This window comes from Phocoena sinus, chromosome 4 (assembly GCF_008692025.1).
Source record: "Phocoena sinus isolate mPhoSin1 chromosome 4, mPhoSin1.pri, whole genome shotgun sequence".
NCBI classification, from domain to species: domain Eukaryota; kingdom Metazoa; phylum Chordata; class Mammalia; order Artiodactyla; family Phocoenidae; genus Phocoena; species Phocoena sinus.
In genome coordinates this window covers 142,778,798-142,794,793 of record NC_045766.1, presented here as the reverse complement: position 1 = coordinate 142,794,793, position 15,996 = coordinate 142,778,798, and the positions used below count along the sequence as shown (strand labels likewise).

The window sequence follows — 15,996 nt, the reverse complement described above, 5'->3', positions numbered from 1 at the left end:
CATCCACTGTGTGCAAAACATGAGACGCTGAGGGGGAAAGGAAGATGAGGGCGGCATGGCTCCTGACACCCAGAAATCAGACAACCACCCAGATGACTGTCATATGAGACAGAACTTGTCTCGTGTATTTGATGAAGATGGCTAAAGGTACGATGGGAATTAAGAGAGAGACAGTGAGCACAGCTAACTTGAAGGGTCAATGGAAACTGCAGGAGGGAGGTGTCCAACATTTAGAGCAAAAGTTAAAAATACAGAGAAATATGGTTATTATATACTAATAAAAACTCACTACTTAAAATTAAATTTTGCATGTTGTCACACTCAGACCTTTAAAATATATAGGTAGATGGATGGTTGATAGCCAGATATATGATACAGAGCTGAAGTCCTCTCCTCTTTCTCTAAGCCCCATTCCCCTTTTCCTCCACGAGGGCACCCTTATCATGAATTTGGAGCTTTTTCTGGAAGTGGTCTCTTATCCAGTCTTTGATGAATGGCTATGACTTTTGATAGGCAAGGCTGGGGGAAGGAAGACTTTCCAGGGAGAGAATCTGGCACAGGCAGAGGCATAGAAGTGGGGAAGTGACGGATGTACTGGGGCAAGTGCCTGTGGTTTTCTTTTGTCTGAAGCATCTAAACCAGTATAGGAAGGGGATGATGGGCTGTGAGGCTGAGAGGATGACTTAGGGCTTGAACATGGAGGGACTGAACGCCAGTGGATAAGGCTGGTCTGCATTTGGGCTTTGGAGTAGAGGAGGAACGTGAGGTGGTGAAGAGTACCAAAGGCTGGAGATAGAGAGGCTGAATTAGAGACCACTGCTAGAACTTACAGGCTGGGATCAGGGCTGGTGACAGCCGAGTTGGGAAGGAGATCATGAGGGGCCCTGGGCAGGCCCAGGGTCAGATGACCGGAGGGAAGCTAGGAGGAGGGGCCCATTAACAAGTGGGAGTGAGTGTCAATGTGCAGGTGTATGTGTGCGCGTGTGAGTGACTGTCTAGGCGTGTGTGAGGGAGCGAGCTCCACATGGGAACCCCAGGGGGCTGGACTCACACCTAGGGTGGAGGAGAGACGTCAAACCCTGACGGGCATCAGGGTAGATTGCATCTGCTGATAGGTCGGAGCTGACTCCTTGAGTCAGGAGGAGATGTTTACAAACACGAGAAAAGATCTTGAAGAACACATCTCTGTGGACCGCCAACACCCAAGGATCAGAAGACAGCTCAGAAAGGTGAAGAGGGCCTGCCGAGGTATCCGAGGAACCAGTGGCCGGGGCTGGGAAGGGGCAGTGCCCAGCCCGAGGCAGGGGTGAAGGCCTCAAGAGAACAGGCCCGACGCGCTTCCTGCACCCCTCCTCGTTGCAGCATCACCCAGCAGCTGGTTAAAGGGGGCAAGCCACGTGGTGTCCAGGTTAGCGAGCAGGTGGGTACCTAGTACGCCTCAGGCCCCGCCCCCTCCCTCCTCTTGCGCGACGATTGGCCGAGGCTCCCCTTCTCGTTGCTATGACAGCCCCCGGAGGCTGCCATTGGCTTCTCCCTACGCCTTCCCGCCCCAGGCCCCGCCTCTCTCCCGTCCCAAGCGGCGATTGGTGGATGCATCCCGTTGCTATGACAGCATGCGATGGTTAACAGTGACTCCTACCCCCACCTTCCGGCTTCTACGCCCCAGTTGGGAGGAAGGCGGGCCTGGCCGCGTCTCCGTGGCGACGGCGGACGCGGTGCAGGCAGCTGGTACCTACCGACTAGAAAGGCTCAGGCGGCAGCCGGGATCCAGACTGGGGCGGGATCATGTCGGACCTGGGCTCGGAAGAGTTGGAGGAGGAGGGAGAGAAATATCTTGGGGTGAGATCTCCGGGTAAGGGGGGGGGAGCTCCCAGGGGTGCGCGGACCCTTGGAAACCGGTTTCGGAGAGTGGGGTGGCCTGGAGGCCAGCCACAGTCCCACTGGGAGGCCCAGCCAAGAGCAAGGACCACGCAGGCCACAGCGGGCGCTGCGTCCTGCAAGATGGCTGTGAAAGGTGAAACGTTATGACGTCCGCCTGCCGAATCCCTTCTCGCTCCCCCCTCCACCAATTCCTCCTATCGTTAAAGGCAAAGATTTCCAAATCCAAGACGTTGGAAGCGTCCTCTTCCCTGCTGTCACCCTTCATGGAGGCAGTTTCCTTGGATGGCTGGGCCATCCCAAGCTACCATACTATTCTTGAATGTATTTTTGTATATTATTCTGAAACTATTTCTGTAATGGAGCCTGGCCCCTCAGGATTAAAGGAAGATGGAGGAAAGCTGCTTCCTGGCAGCCTTCAAGAAATGCTAAGGAGGTCCCAGGCTCAGCGAAGGCTTCCTGAAGTATTACCATCCAGGCCTGTAATCCCATGTGCTTTCTTCACTCTTGTTGGAAATGACCCGGGTCGTTGGAAATATTTCCTGATTTAGACAGCGGAGAGGAGGTAAGGGGTGCACATTCAGTGATGTGAGCTGGGCTCCATGTGGGCACATTTGTGCTGCCCGAAGCCAGAGGGTGACTGTTGCCTGGCTGGCAGGCTGGGAACCTCATCCGCTGTGTGTGTGCAGCGTACAGAGTTGAAATCGTTTCAGGTTTACTTGAAAAATCTAGCAGCGCTTCTGAGATAGATGTGCTTGCTTGCTCGGACCTGTTTTTACTAGCTCTGCACACCCATCTTCCAGCTTCTGCCTGATTTGCTGCTGAAGACAAGCACGTCTGTGCACTGGAGCCACCTGGCCAGTAGGGAGCGGCGGAAGTGCCTGGGATGTACGCATCCCGGGACAGCCAGCAGCTAGTGCTAAAAGGCAGGACAAACTGCAGTGATCGACACTCCAGCACGCCCTGTGCGGTGAGGCTGAGTCTGGGACATCACCCATGCTTGGCAGCCGCCTCTTTCACGTCTGTTTTCGCACCCCCTTTGCTGGTTTCTCCTGGGAGCACTTAAAAAAAAAAAAATCTCTCTCCAAGGTCTGCTTCTGGCGAACCCAAGCTACATCACCTTCCCAGTAAGCTTTCTAGTTCATCCCCTCAAAAGGCCCTACCGATCTGTAACTTTTTAGAGTCCATAATTTTCAGGTTCGATTCACAGTTGGGGTCATTTTCAAGGGTTCTCTTCCTATTCAGGCACCCCAGCGTCTCAGTACTGGGTGTATTGAGAGGTCTTTGGGGCGGCAGGAGGAGCCTTTTGTACACTTTGACTTAGACTAACCCTGAAACAAGTTTGTAAGGTTATAAAATTCTGCGTTATAATCTGAGCATGAATTTCTGAGCCAAACAGTGCTAGAAAAGCACAAGAACTGCAAAAATGTTTGTTTCTGAAGCCCTTGACTTAATGTGTCTGAGCTTGTGTGTAATGTCTATCTAGATCCAGCGCCATGTCAAATCATTGCTCTATGCCCTCGCCATTTCATTACGCATGATTTGCACTCTACACTCACGTATTAGGTGCTTGAGAAACGTTTATTTCATGAAGGATCGAGAAAATAGGGAAGCGACAAGCTTGTATTATGTTTTTTATTGATTTACTTTTAAGATAGATTAATTATCGATCTTAGCTATGAGGGTTTGAACCTTAAGTCTCTTGATAAGGAGTTTAAAAATAAGATAAACTAAATTGAGTTGGGAGACTCAAGTTGACAACTGAGCCCAGTTTATTCCTCAGCTCCCCCTGCCCCTCTCCCACCATCAGAGCTTCCTTGAAGGTCAAAGCTGTCTTCGGGCCACAGACACCCCAGGGATGATTTGCATTTTAAGTTCTGTATTATTGGAGGAAGGTGGGTTTAGGACACGTTCCACCCGCAAATGCTACTTCAAACGTGTTCCTATAAGGAACACAACTTGGCGCACCTCGCATTTTCCTCAAAATGGTCAGTTTTGTTTACAGCTTAAAGGATTATCATAATACATTGGAGGGAGAGAGTGAAAGTCCCACCGTGGACAGGTGCCAGCTGTGTGACCCTGGAGGGATGCTCCATGTCACCCAGGTGTGGTACCTACCTCACCTGTAAGACAAGGCCAAGGATTGGGAGGATGCAATGGAATACTATTTATAAAATGCCTAACACATAGTTAGTGCTTTTATTTATTTTATTCATTTTTTAAAAAATTTATTTTGGCTGCGCTGGGTCTTCGTTTCAGCACGTGGGATCTTCCTTGCAGCATGCAGGATCTAGTCCCCCAACCAGGGTTCAAACCCGGGTCCCCTGCTTTGGGAGCGCAGGGTCTTACCCACTGGACCACCAGGGAGATCCCTGGTTAGTGCTTAATAAATGGTAACTGTGATCATCTAGTTTTCTTCGGTCCAGGAATACGAAGGGGAGCGGAACGAGGCCGGTGAGCGGCATGGTCATGGGAAAGCGAGACTGCCCAATGGGGACACGTATGAAGGGAAATACGAACATGGTGAAAGGCACGGCCAGGTCAGAATCGGTGGCTTGAGTGGGTGGTTTACCCAATTTAATACTCTGTTAGCAATGATTAAATTCAGGATTGATATGAATTATATAATCAATGTGTTTCAGGGGACCTACAAATTTAAAAGTGGTGCACGGTACATTGGAGAATATGTTAAAAATAAAAAACACGGTCGAGGCACTTTTATCTATCCAGACGGATCAAGATATGAAGGTAAAGTATTACCACAAAGCAGACTTCCGTGTTGTGGAGGACTTGGGGATGGAACTTCTCTGGGGATGCTGAGACACGCATGAAAGCTTCAAGTTCCCCAGTCATTCAACAAATACGATCTATGTTCCTGTGTTCACAGGGTTGATGCAGAAACCAGAGAGCCTTGTAATTAGTGAACTGATCCACAGGGGGACATGTGACTGTCCCTGTGGCCTGCACACTCCCTCCTGGGGGCCCATGCGCTGAGAGAGGTTGCTGGGCGAGCACGGACCTCGGGGGGTGGGTTGGACCCAGGTCAACTGGTGCTCAGTGGTAGAGTCTCCTTGGAGCTGTCCTTGCTGTCTTCCATTTCTGACCAGCCCCTCTTCTGATGAACACATTGTTGGTTTAGATGGTGGTTCCTTCACTGAAGGCTTCTGATCTGGGAGGCGTTCTGCCTCGTTAAAGTGGCGTTCTTACCTCTGCCGCAGTGCGTTACGTGCCAATGTTATGTGGCTCAGGAAGACTCTTGTCCCCTTATTTCCAAGAACCGCACTGCCGCCCCACCCACCATTGTCACCTGGTGTGACGACAGTGTGACGTCTCACCCCAAAGACCGGTGAAGGCCGTTCTTAACCCAGGGAGAGAGACGAGCGGGGGTGGGTTGTGAGCCTCGCCAACGGTGTGCAAAGGTTATGTTCCGGGCTGCTTTTCTGCGAAGTTATCTAGTTTTCATCAGATTTCCAAAAAGGTCTGTGAGCCCAACCCTGGAACTGGTGTGACAGTAGGTGTGACCCGGTTCAGGGGACCCCATCCCTCCCTGCTCAGCCTTCTCCCCTGCAGTGCGAGGATCAGATGAGTGAACACACGTGAGATACTCAGAACCAGACCCGACGGATCGTATGTGTTCAGTAAATGTCGATGGGCCACAATGTAGCCTGTGTGATAGCAGCGCTTCTTACCACGGATTCCACCCTCTGAGGGTGTAGGCTGGAGCTGCGGGTCTGGTGGCCACATAAAACCAGAACCGAGGCATCATCAAACAGGGCTTCTGCTGGAATCCGACACCCGGGTGGACAGTGTCACTGCTGTTCCTACTAGAGATGGAATTTCTCTTTGGTTTTGTTTCATAAATCTTAGAAGCCTGGCTCCAGACGTAGCACCCATCTGCTTTTTAAATCAACTTGACACAATCTAATTTAGGACTTAATTCTTTCCAGATTCTGATGAACCTAATCTCATTATTGTCATTTTGATTTCAGCGTAGATGTTAATCTAATTTGAACAACATATATATTTATATATATTATATATGTGATGTATGAGAAGATATATGCATATGTGGAGATACATATATATGCACTCAGAGTAGGGGCTTGAAGGAAATTTTACTGTGAAGGTTATTAGCTAACATATAAAACGCCTTTGGAGGTAGTTGTAAGTTGTCGTGTCTCCTTATGGTTTTGTACCTTAATGGGTGCAGGGCGCAGTCACTGCCCAGGGATTTCCTCTCTGAGGTCGGAGGCTAAGTACTCATTTTAGCTAAGTCCACAGTCTTCCAGCCCAAAGCCCAAGTTAACATGGGACTTCTTTGCCGCTGCTTTGGCCGAAAGGGGCGCAGACCGGCTCGCGGCCACTTGGCGGGGATGCTCAACACAGGCGCTGGAGCAGGTGCAAGGAGGGAAACAGATTGAAATGCCGGCAAGTGGCTGAGAATAGACCACCGAGCCTCCAAGTTGTTGCTGGATCACTGAACGCATGCGAGGCAGCAGGGGTGTGGAGCTGGGGCCACTGTCCATAGGGCAGCAAACCCTGGCTTGAAGCCTTGCTGTGCCGCCGGCCAAGTGGGAAAAAGCCGCCGTTAGCACATGCAGGTGACAGTGGCCCAGCACATACACCTGCCAGCCCGTCCCCCCAGAGGCCCGGCTCAGCCTCCCTCCGCCGGCTCCCCACTCCAGGTGTTCATCGGTCCGGCCGGGAGGCAGGGATGGAGGGGGGTCAGAGTGGGCAGGGGCAGCGGTGAAGGGCGGAGCTGTTTCCTCCTGACCCCTGCTTTTGTGTGGCCCTTCCAGGGGAGTGGGCGGACGACCTGAGGCATGGCCACGGCGTGTACTACTACGTCAACAATGACAGCTACACCGGGGAGTGGTTTGCTCATCAAAGGTTCGGTTCTCCCCCTGGGCCCGCAGATCAGTTCACATCATGAGCACCAGACGGTAACTAAGCGACAGAATCATGACTGGAGAGCCCACTGGCCAGCTCTGCCCCACGGTTCATGGCTTTAAGGCCAGCGTGGGAGCAATGTACTGCGCGGCTGCAGGTTCCCGGAAACCCACCCAAGGGCCCCAGGCCACGGAGGGCACAGGAGAACCTTCTGAGCGCTGAGTTGCAGCTCCCAGGAGCCCTGCCTCTTCCCCGAGCCAGCCAGCTGATAGGCGGGAGGCCGCCGCTGTACAGCAGGGATGCCTGCTCTCAGCTGGGGCCACGAGCAGGAGGTGTGCTTCGATTGGGCCCAGATACAGAAGCCACTTGTGAGCCCACCTCAGCGTAGGCCCCCCCCTTGATTCAAATGTGTGTCTCAGGGCTTCCCTGGTGGCGCAGTGGTTGAGAGTCTGCCTGCCGATGCAGGGGACGCGGGGTTTGTGCCCCGGTCCGGGGGGATCCCGCGTGCCGCGGAGCGGCTGGGCCCGTGAGCCATGGCCACTGAGCCTGCGCGTCCGGAGCCTGTGCTCCGCAACGGGAGAGGCCACAGCAGTGAGAGGCCCGCGTACCGCAAAAAAAAAACACCCAAAACAAATGTGTGTCTCATAAACCTGGAGGGGTTTTCACTGCAACGGAACCGAGTGCATCGCGGTCCTCATCTTCACCAGGCACGGGCAAGGCACCTACTTCTACGCGGAGACGGGCAGCAAGTACGTGGGTACCTGGGTGAACGGCCAGCAGAAGGGCACGGCAGAGCTCATCCACCTGAACCACAGGTACCAGGGCAAGTTCTTGAACAAAAATGTAAGTCAACAGGCAGCGATGTTTGCCAATGAAATAAGCAACACCCTCCTCCCCGAGCCTGTATAAATGTGTGAGCAGAAAATAGGACAAACCCAGGCAAACCCTCCCACCCGCTCCAGATAGGGAAACAGGGCGGCTGTGCTGAGCTCCGAGCCTCACTGATACCCACAGAGGGCAGGGTGGGGGCGGGGGAAGCTCAGCCAGTTTCTCTGCATCTCAGTAACATCCATGCTCTCTCCCAGCAGCGGGAGTCATTATAGCACTGGGGGCATCTTGACCTTGGTCTTATGAGTAAATCGGATACGAAATACGTATTTGTCTGGAACGACTGAGCATTTCCTGCAGTTGAGCCTGTGGGTGTTTTGACTTTCTTTCCCCCGGGAGGCCCGCAGCCGGAGCTGCAGGGAGGAAGACCCACCAGGTCCTCCCTGGAGCCCCACGCCCACCCACCTGCTCCAGGTGGTGGTGGAACTGGAGGCCTTGGGTCTGAAGGTTTCCGGTTCACAGTACCCGTGATGGGTCATTTCTGTTGGGAGGACTCTGTGGCCTTGCCTGTCCTTGTTGCCCGAGCCCTGATGGGATGCAGAGAAACCCTGAGTAATTTGGACGCTACCTACCACCCTGCATTTGCCATGTAGCCTTGATCAGGGGTTGAGCAGAAACTTTCCCCGAAGAAAGAGTTTGCTGAGCAAACGAAAGGTGTTAAGAGTTTGACAGAGGAACATCTAACTGATTTAATAAAGTAGCCTCAGACCCTTAAAACTCAGTTTTCATTTCCATATAATTCACGCCCTAATCGCAGACTCTGCTTTCAGTCTTTGTGAGTGTAGGCACGCTCTCCTCAAATCTGTACATGGAATACGTCACTCCCAGCAAAACCTCATGAGATCTTTTTCGGCACACGGAGGTGGGTGGAAGAAAGAGAATTTGATACGAGTCAATTGGGAGGGACCAATGAACGCTGCGAACCTAGACTCATCTGAGGAGTAAGAGCAGAGTGGGGCTTTGTTCTGCTAGTTAGAAAAAGACTTTAAAGTTGTGCCAGAGCGTAGTTCCAACCGTGAAACGCCCAGACTCTGGATCCCGCCTGCCCACCTCAAGCATCGCAAAGGCACGGACTTACATGTACAGCTTACACAGAGTTACAGCATGGGGATTTAAATTACATAAATAGAACCACACTATATCAGGACACAAAAATATACCCCCGAAAAAGCTATCTTTTTGTGTATTCAGAAGTTTTTATGTAGGTTAGTTACTGGAATTGCGAAATCTACAAGTATTGATACTTTAGATGATGGTGGATACTCTAATTGTCCTGAAAAGCTAAGCCAGTTTATACTCTGGTCAGCAGGATATGGGAGTCTCTTCATCACTTCTTCCATCAACACTGGATAGTATTAGTCTTTAACATTTTCTTTTCAAATCTGGTGGGTAAAAAATGTTATCTCATAGTTTTAATGTGGAATTCCCTGATTCCTGGTGAGGCCCAGCACCTTTACACACTTTTATTGCTGGTTTGACTTTCTTCCTTCAGACAATTACCTGTTCACATCCTTGCTGACAAGTTATGAAAACACACTATAAATCTTCGATAATGAAAACAGTGTGATACTAGGATAGAGAAATATAGATCAGTGAAGCAGGTTAGAGAGTCCACAGACAGATAGAAGTATATAAAAGAATTTAGCACTTGAAAGGATGTCATTTCCAGTTAAAAGGAATGGTGGGGAGAAGTCAAGAAATGGTGCTGGGAGGGCTTCCCTGGTGGCACAGTGGTTGATGGTCTGCCTGCCGATGCAGGGGACACGGGTTCGTGCCCCGGTCCGGGAAGATCCCACGTGCTGCGGAGTGGCTGGGCCCGTGAGCCATGGCCGCTGAGCCTGCGCGTCCGGAGCCTGTGCTCCGCAACGGGAGAGGCCACAGCAGTGAGAGGCCCGCGTACCGCAAAAAAAAGGAAAAAAAGAAATAGTGCTAGGACAGCTTGATGACCATTTGGGAGAAAAAATAAAACCAAAGTTTGTCCTCCAGCATGTAGACGAAGATACTTACTAGAAGAAATAAAGATTTAAATGCAAACAAGAAAGTCACAGATAGAAGAATAAGTATTTATGACCTTTGGAATGAGGAAGAGGACTTTCTATACAAAAATAGAAAGGAAAACCCAAAAGATTTCACTTGATAAAAATAAGCCAATATAGATTAGAGAGCACCGTAAAGAAAATGTAAAAGATATCTGACAAAAGGGGTTGGGATATTTGTAACATTTAATTTGTAAAGCGCTTAATCAACGTGATTTAAATTTCAAAAATGTTGAAAAAAAATTCAGCCTTACTGATAACTTAAAAGGTGTGACTTCAAATGATGAGGTCCTGTTTTTTACATATATATAAAAAATGTAAAAGTATAATAAATGTTAAGCCCAGAAAAAATATGGGTTTGCGGACGAGAGGCTCTTAAGTGCTGTTGTGGGAAAGAAAATTATTAGAGCCTTATTCTGGTTATATATATATATATAAAACACATACTTTTATCCAGAAATTCAACTTCTGTAAATTTATCCCGAGGAAAATGCCAAGGGTGGACCTAAAGATTTAACTCAGAATATGTTTACCATAGCATTTTTTGCCAAAGTATCAGCATACCAAATATCAACAATAGTAGGTGAGTAAAACAGATTATAATTCTTTGATGAAATAACATACCAGGTTGACAACTGATGTTATGGAAGAATATCTGTGATATGGGAGGTCATTCATGCCCTATTTCTAAGTAAAGATAGAATAAGAGTCAGCACGTGTAGTTACGGTCAGATTTTTATTTAAAAAAAAAATCTCTGTATTAGAAATAAGGTTACAGAGACTACATCAAAATATTAGTCGTTCTAACACAATATTGTAAATCAACTATATATTTAGATAAAATTTTAAAAAATATCAATAGTACTATTTTTAGCTAGTTTGACTGTGTGGGTCAACTAAGTGAAATTTTTGTCATAAATACATTACTTTTATAAAGAGATAAAATGTAGTTAAAGTTTTTTTAAAAACAAACAAAAGGGGGTCTATACTTTGCATTCCATTAGCCATTAGTTCCCAAAAGCATCTTTAATCCATACTGAATTTTCCCCAGTTCCATGATTTGGGGTAGGTTTTATGAAAGTCACATTTATAAAGCATTTTGTACTTTCTACTGGGTGTTGACGCTCAAGAGTGAAGTATTTCTTGGTTTCTCTTTGCTCGTAGCCCGTTGGCCCTGGAAAGTACGTGTTTGATATTGGCTGTGAACAGCACGGGGAATATCGCTTACCAGATGTGGTAGGTTGCAGAGTCTATATCACTCCTACGTTCATAGGCAAACGAGCTGCTCGGTGATACTGATCCTACAGATCTGCGTCGGGACCAATTGCCCTAAGGGAGTATAGGAAAGGGGATTGGGCAGAAGGGGAAGCTGGGTTCTGACGGGACCCCATGGGAGCTCTGAAATGGGATGACCCTTCAAAGTGTCCTGAATGGAGGCCAGGACCTGTGACCCACATGTGGACCAGTCACCGGCTGTGGGCTGCCCGTGGACAGGGGCATGAAACCTGGACAATGCGGCCTCCTTTGATGGAGGGCAGTTCCTGGCAGGAACTCTGTTATGAGCAACCAGCTGCCAACACGCCCAGCAGCTGGAGGAGTGAGCGCCTGAAGGGGGGGGGAGATCACATGATCACACAGGAGCCAATGAGAGAGCAGACAGCCTTGGGGGCGGTTCTCAAAGCGCAGTCCCTGCGTGCAGCTCTGGCCCTACCTGGGAGTCTGTTTGAAATGAAGAGTTTTGGGCCCCACCCCATTCTTCCTGAATCAGAAACTCAGGCTGGGGCCAGCGATCTGGACTTCAACAACCCCTCCACGGGATTCTGAAGGAGCAGTTCAAGTTTGAGCACCACTGTCCTGGAGAAACTCAGACATTTGGACACGGAGGAGAGCAGTGTATTTCCGAGTGACTCAACGGCAGTAATAGGGGTCTGTCACTCTTTGTCACAGGTATTATCATCTTTGCGACAGTGAAGTTTTCCATATTTATAGATTGATGTTCAATCTTTGGAGTTTTGTGATAGTTACAAAACTGAGAAGTAGACCAATATGCTTGGTAAGATTGCCACGTGTTGGCTGTTAACCTTTGTTGGAATTATTCATTATTATAAATTCTTCCACATTTGGAACTGATGAACTTTGTGTACTTTCACTGCATTTTATTTTTCTCTCCATAATCCTTGAGACTAGAGCTTCAGGGTTTATGCCCTTCCATGTCATTCCATGGATGTCTTTGGGTGTTTTTAGGCTTTTTCTTACAGTGATGTTGATACCGAAACTTGGCCTCTGTACACCTGTGCTGAATCAAATCTCAGAGACAGAGTTTTGGGTGAAGCAGAAAAGAACAGCTTTATTGCTTTGCCAGGCAAAGGGGGACACAGTGGGCTAATGCCCTCAAAACTGTGTGTCCCAACCTGGTGGAATTTGGTGAGGAATTTCATAGCAATGGTTCAAGGGTGGGGTTGCTGATAAGGATCAGGGTGTGTGCAGGGCCTGCACTCTTTTAAGCTGGCCTCAGGTGGTCTCTTCCCCCGCCCCCCCGGTACGCGGGACTCACTGTTGTGGCCTCTCCCGTTGCGGATCACAGGCTCCGGACACGCAGGCTCAGCGGCCATGGCTCACGGGCCCAGCCGCTCCGCGGCATGTGGGATCTTCCCGGACCGGGGCACGAACCCGTGTCCCCTGCATCGGCAGGCGGACTCTCAACCACTGTGCCACCAGGGAAGGCCCCCTCAGGTGGTCTCTTGATGAGCTTCTCAAGGTTATCAAACTGTGACCTTCTCTCTGGAATGAACAATGTTTCGTCAAGTAGTGATGAAACATTCCAGTTTCATCAAATGCACATCTTCAAACGAACATCTTCCATTTCTTGGGGGTTTTAGTTCTGCAGAAGAGCTCAAAGACGTTGTTTTGTGTATCCCTTGAGGCAGAACGAGGACCCTGCCCCAAGGCTGCACCACTGTTTCTGGGTTCCTCCTCCCTTATCTCTGCATCCCCTCCCTTTTCTGATTAGTAACTGCTTGAACCTGCCCTTTGGAACTCAGGGAAGGTCATGGAGGCTGGGGCCTATTCCCTAAAACAAGAAACGGGGGACACAAAGGCTTTGGTGTCCAGGAGCCCCACGAGGTCCTGCTCAGTTTCAGTGTTTGTTTTGTTATGTTTAAAGAATCTTAGAGCTGAAATGTGGCTTAGCGGCTGCAAAGGGCACTTAGTCCTGGTCATTTCTTAACTGGGAAACGTTACGCCTTTTGTGCTGTCAGCGGAATGAGTACAGGAACTGTGTTGCCCTCATCTTCGTGTCTCATCCTCATTCTTTCAAGATTCATTTTCAGCCCTTGGATTATACTGTGGAGAGTTAGCAATTACTCTGATCACTGAATCCTGTTATAAAAATGCCCCAGTGAAATTCAAAACCTGTCCCATCTCCCCTCACTCTAAATGTCCCGTGCATGTTGGTCAAGTTACATTTTTTAACTTAGGAAAGAGAAGAGGATGAGGAGGAGACACTGGTAACTGTCGTTCCAAAATGGAAAGTGACCAAAATCACAGAATTGGCCTTGTGGACCCCGCCCCGCCCCCAGGAGCAGACCACTGCAGATGGACCAAGCCAGGGCGAGGCCCCAGGAGCTGAGGGTATATGGAGGCCCTGGGGGGCAGATGGAGTAGGGCTCCCCGGGAGGCAGGCTCTGAGTCCCTCCCCTTGGTCAGTGATTGGCCGTGGGTGTGACCTGGGCAAGTCTCCGACAGCAGCTGGGATGACAGGTCCTTCCTAAAGGGGATCTGGACAGCGTTTCTGTGTGACCCTCACAGGGGGCTTCCTAAGAAGTCCTCAGGGGGCTGTGGAGTGTCAAAGGTAGGTTACAGTGGGCAGGAGCCCTTCTGTTGCAAGTGATTGAAGACCAGTTCCAATTGGCCTAAGTGGAAAAATACTGATACTAATTCATTGGTTCATACAACTGGAGCGGTGCGGGGGTGGGAGGGGGAGAGCCTCAGGTGTGGCTGGATCAGGGCTCCGTGCTCGGATCTCCTCTCTCCTGTGCACTGGCTCTGCTTGCCAGCATCCTCTTCCCTTTGGCGACCAAAGCTCAGTGACTTTATCAGATTGCCACCCAATCCGCTCAAGAACCCTAGGGAACAGAGAGCTTCTCTCTCCAAATGCTCATCAAAACCCTTGGGATATATATTGTATATACTTAAAATAAAAAGCCCTTGGGAATTAGTACTTCAGAGCAGTGATGCCCATCCCTGAACCTATCACTGTGATGGGGATGAGGGAGCAGATGCCAGGCCTGGGTGGAGCTGTGACTCTGAGTTAGGGGGTGGTCCCCTGATGGAGAAGCGGGCACTGCTGTCAGCAGGGTGGGTGCGGCAAGGCGTCTGCTGATACCGGTTCCCTTTGTTCCATCTCAGGCGGGGGAGAGCCGGCGGAGGAGGTCCAGCCTCTGACCGACGACATGTCAGAGGGGGAATTAGATTCAGTGCATCCTGGAGAGGAGGAGGGAGACGCCAGCAGGGAGGACGGAGAGGAATTTCACTACGACAGCTTAGACCAGGGTGAGCCTGCGCTCTGCGGGCCAGGAGGGCGGGAGGGAAGGAGGCATCAGGCATGCCGGGGTGGGCACAGGGTTTTCTCTGCCTTTGACCGAGGCCGTCCTTGGGCCAGGCCTGAGGGATGGGACATCTCAGAGGACCTGCCCTGGGAATGTCGCTCCTTCTTAGGTGTCCTGGTAGGGACAGCCGTGCGATGCATGTTCTCTCTAACTCGGTCCTTGCTAATCTGCATTTCACCAATACGGCATGCCTCGGGCTGCAGGTCCCAGTCGATTGATCCCATGGCTTCATTTTTCTACATGTTTTTCACCTTTATAACACTTTATAGTAATGCACATATAATAATATACAGCAAACACCTTCAAAATTTAAACCCGTTTACCATTTAATTTTTCAGCATTAATACACACAAATGCTCTTACGGGGGTGTGGGAGGAGGGTGGGAAGCGTGGAGTACAGCTTCCACAGAGATCAGAGTTTCAACAGTGTTACTTATAAATTATAGTCCAGCAATTTTATTCACTGATGAGTGCGCGCAGGCAAAAGATAATGCTGGACCTTACTCTCACCTACATGGATGTTCTTTGTCTCAGCATTTACTCCGAATAAACCTTTTGCTTAGTTTATTACTGGTACCAAAAGAAAAACTATAAAAGCCTGTATAAGATAAAATTTAACGTTCCATGATTTTGCCTGATAAATAGAAATGTTTAACATTTATAATACCTATTGCAAAAGATCTGCTAGCAAATCATGCATTTTTAAATAGAAAAAAGGTAATACACTCACATTTCCTTTTCCTTCCCAGGAAACGTTAGTTTTGAAGAAGAGGAAGCCAGACCAGAGCTGCTGGATTAAGATGAAGCAAAAGCCCGAGTGGTAGGAGGTTGAGTCTTAAAGATGCGTCTGTTACCAGGGTAGTTATTACTCATCTATCACTAATCTTTCTTACTTAGTTGTTTGTTAAGATGTTTTACAATTGCAAATAAATTTCTTCATTATCCTTTGTTTATGAAATAGCCTCTGCTCCCAGTTCTTTAAAAGTTACCTGGTTGGGGCTTCCCTGGTGCCACAGTGGTAAAGAATCCGCCTGCCAATGCAGGGGACACGGGTTTGAGCCCTTGTCCAGGAAGATCCCACATGCTGCTGAGCAACTAAGCCTGTGCGCCACAACTACCGAGCCCACGCACCACAACTAATGAAGCCCGCGCGCCTAGAGCCCGTGCTCCGCAACAGGAGAAGCCACCAGCCCCTGCTAGCCGCAACTAGAGAAAGGCCGTGTGCAGCAATGAAGACCCAACGCAGACAAAAAAAAAAAGTTACCAGGTTATTTTGCCATGATTTTTTTAGTGCTGTTTTCTCCTAGGAGAAAGAAAAACATTATATGACTGTAACTCTGCTGAAGATGGTTAATGGAAATGGATTCTGGCTAAGTTAGCTGAGTGACTAGATAGTGAAGTCCCTCTCTCAAATTACCCTCAAGCGAGCCTGGAAAACACCTAGAAAATAAGAATTCCTGTGTGCAATGCTCATAAAACACAACGTAATAAATACACATCAGGCTTGGGTAAGAAACCCTCAGGTGCCGCCGGAGGGGGCACTCCCATCCGTTCTGCGCCTTCGGCATCTCGGGGTGGGCTTTGGGGCTCCCTGCCGGGAGGTCCGCACAAAAGGCTGAGGGGCAGGGCTGACTGAAGAGATGGCTTTGGCCTGTGTGTACGCTCTTCAGGCCTCCTGGTGGGCTGGGGGCTGACAC

General features: G+C 49.5%; 1 protein-coding gene across 2 annotated transcripts; it reads left to right on the top strand.

Moving 5' to 3' along the window:
• The first annotated feature begins 1,775 nt into the window (after positions 1-1,775).
• On the top strand, positions 1,776-15,257 carry RSPH1 (radial spoke head component 1). Of its 2 annotated transcripts, XM_032630973.1 has the most exons (9): positions 1,786-1,839; positions 4,305-4,418; positions 4,521-4,626; positions 6,678-6,768; positions 7,476-7,611; positions 10,857-10,928; positions 13,169-13,322; positions 14,100-14,243; positions 15,049-15,123. In XM_032630973.1, exons 1-9 carry the CDS (start codon positions 1,786-1,788, stop codon positions 15,096-15,098), a joined length of 921 nt encoding a protein of 306 aa, XP_032486864.1. In that variant the 3' UTR covers positions 15,099-15,123. The 2 variants fall into 2 exon arrangements, with proteins under 2 accessions (XP_032486865.1, XP_032486864.1); XM_032630974.1 differs by lacking the exon at positions 4,305-4,418 and having other exon boundaries at positions 1,776-1,839; positions 15,049-15,257.
• Positions 15,258-15,996: the final 739 nt, after the last annotated feature.

Bases quoted from the DNA above. Each gene is read 5' to 3' on its own strand.
- RSPH1 (XM_032630973.1), top strand. From the start codon at position 1,786: ATGTCGGACCTGGGCTCGGAAGAGTTGGAGGAGGAGGGAGAGAAATAT. The intron at 4,419-4,520 runs GTCAGAATCGGT...AATGTGTTTCAG, and splicing joins ATGGTGAAAGGCACGGCCAG to GGGACCTACAAATTTAAAAG. The intron at 14,244-15,048 runs GTGAGCCTGCGC...TTTCCTTCCCAG, and splicing joins CTACGACAGCTTAGACCAGG to GAAACGTTAGTTTTGAAGAA.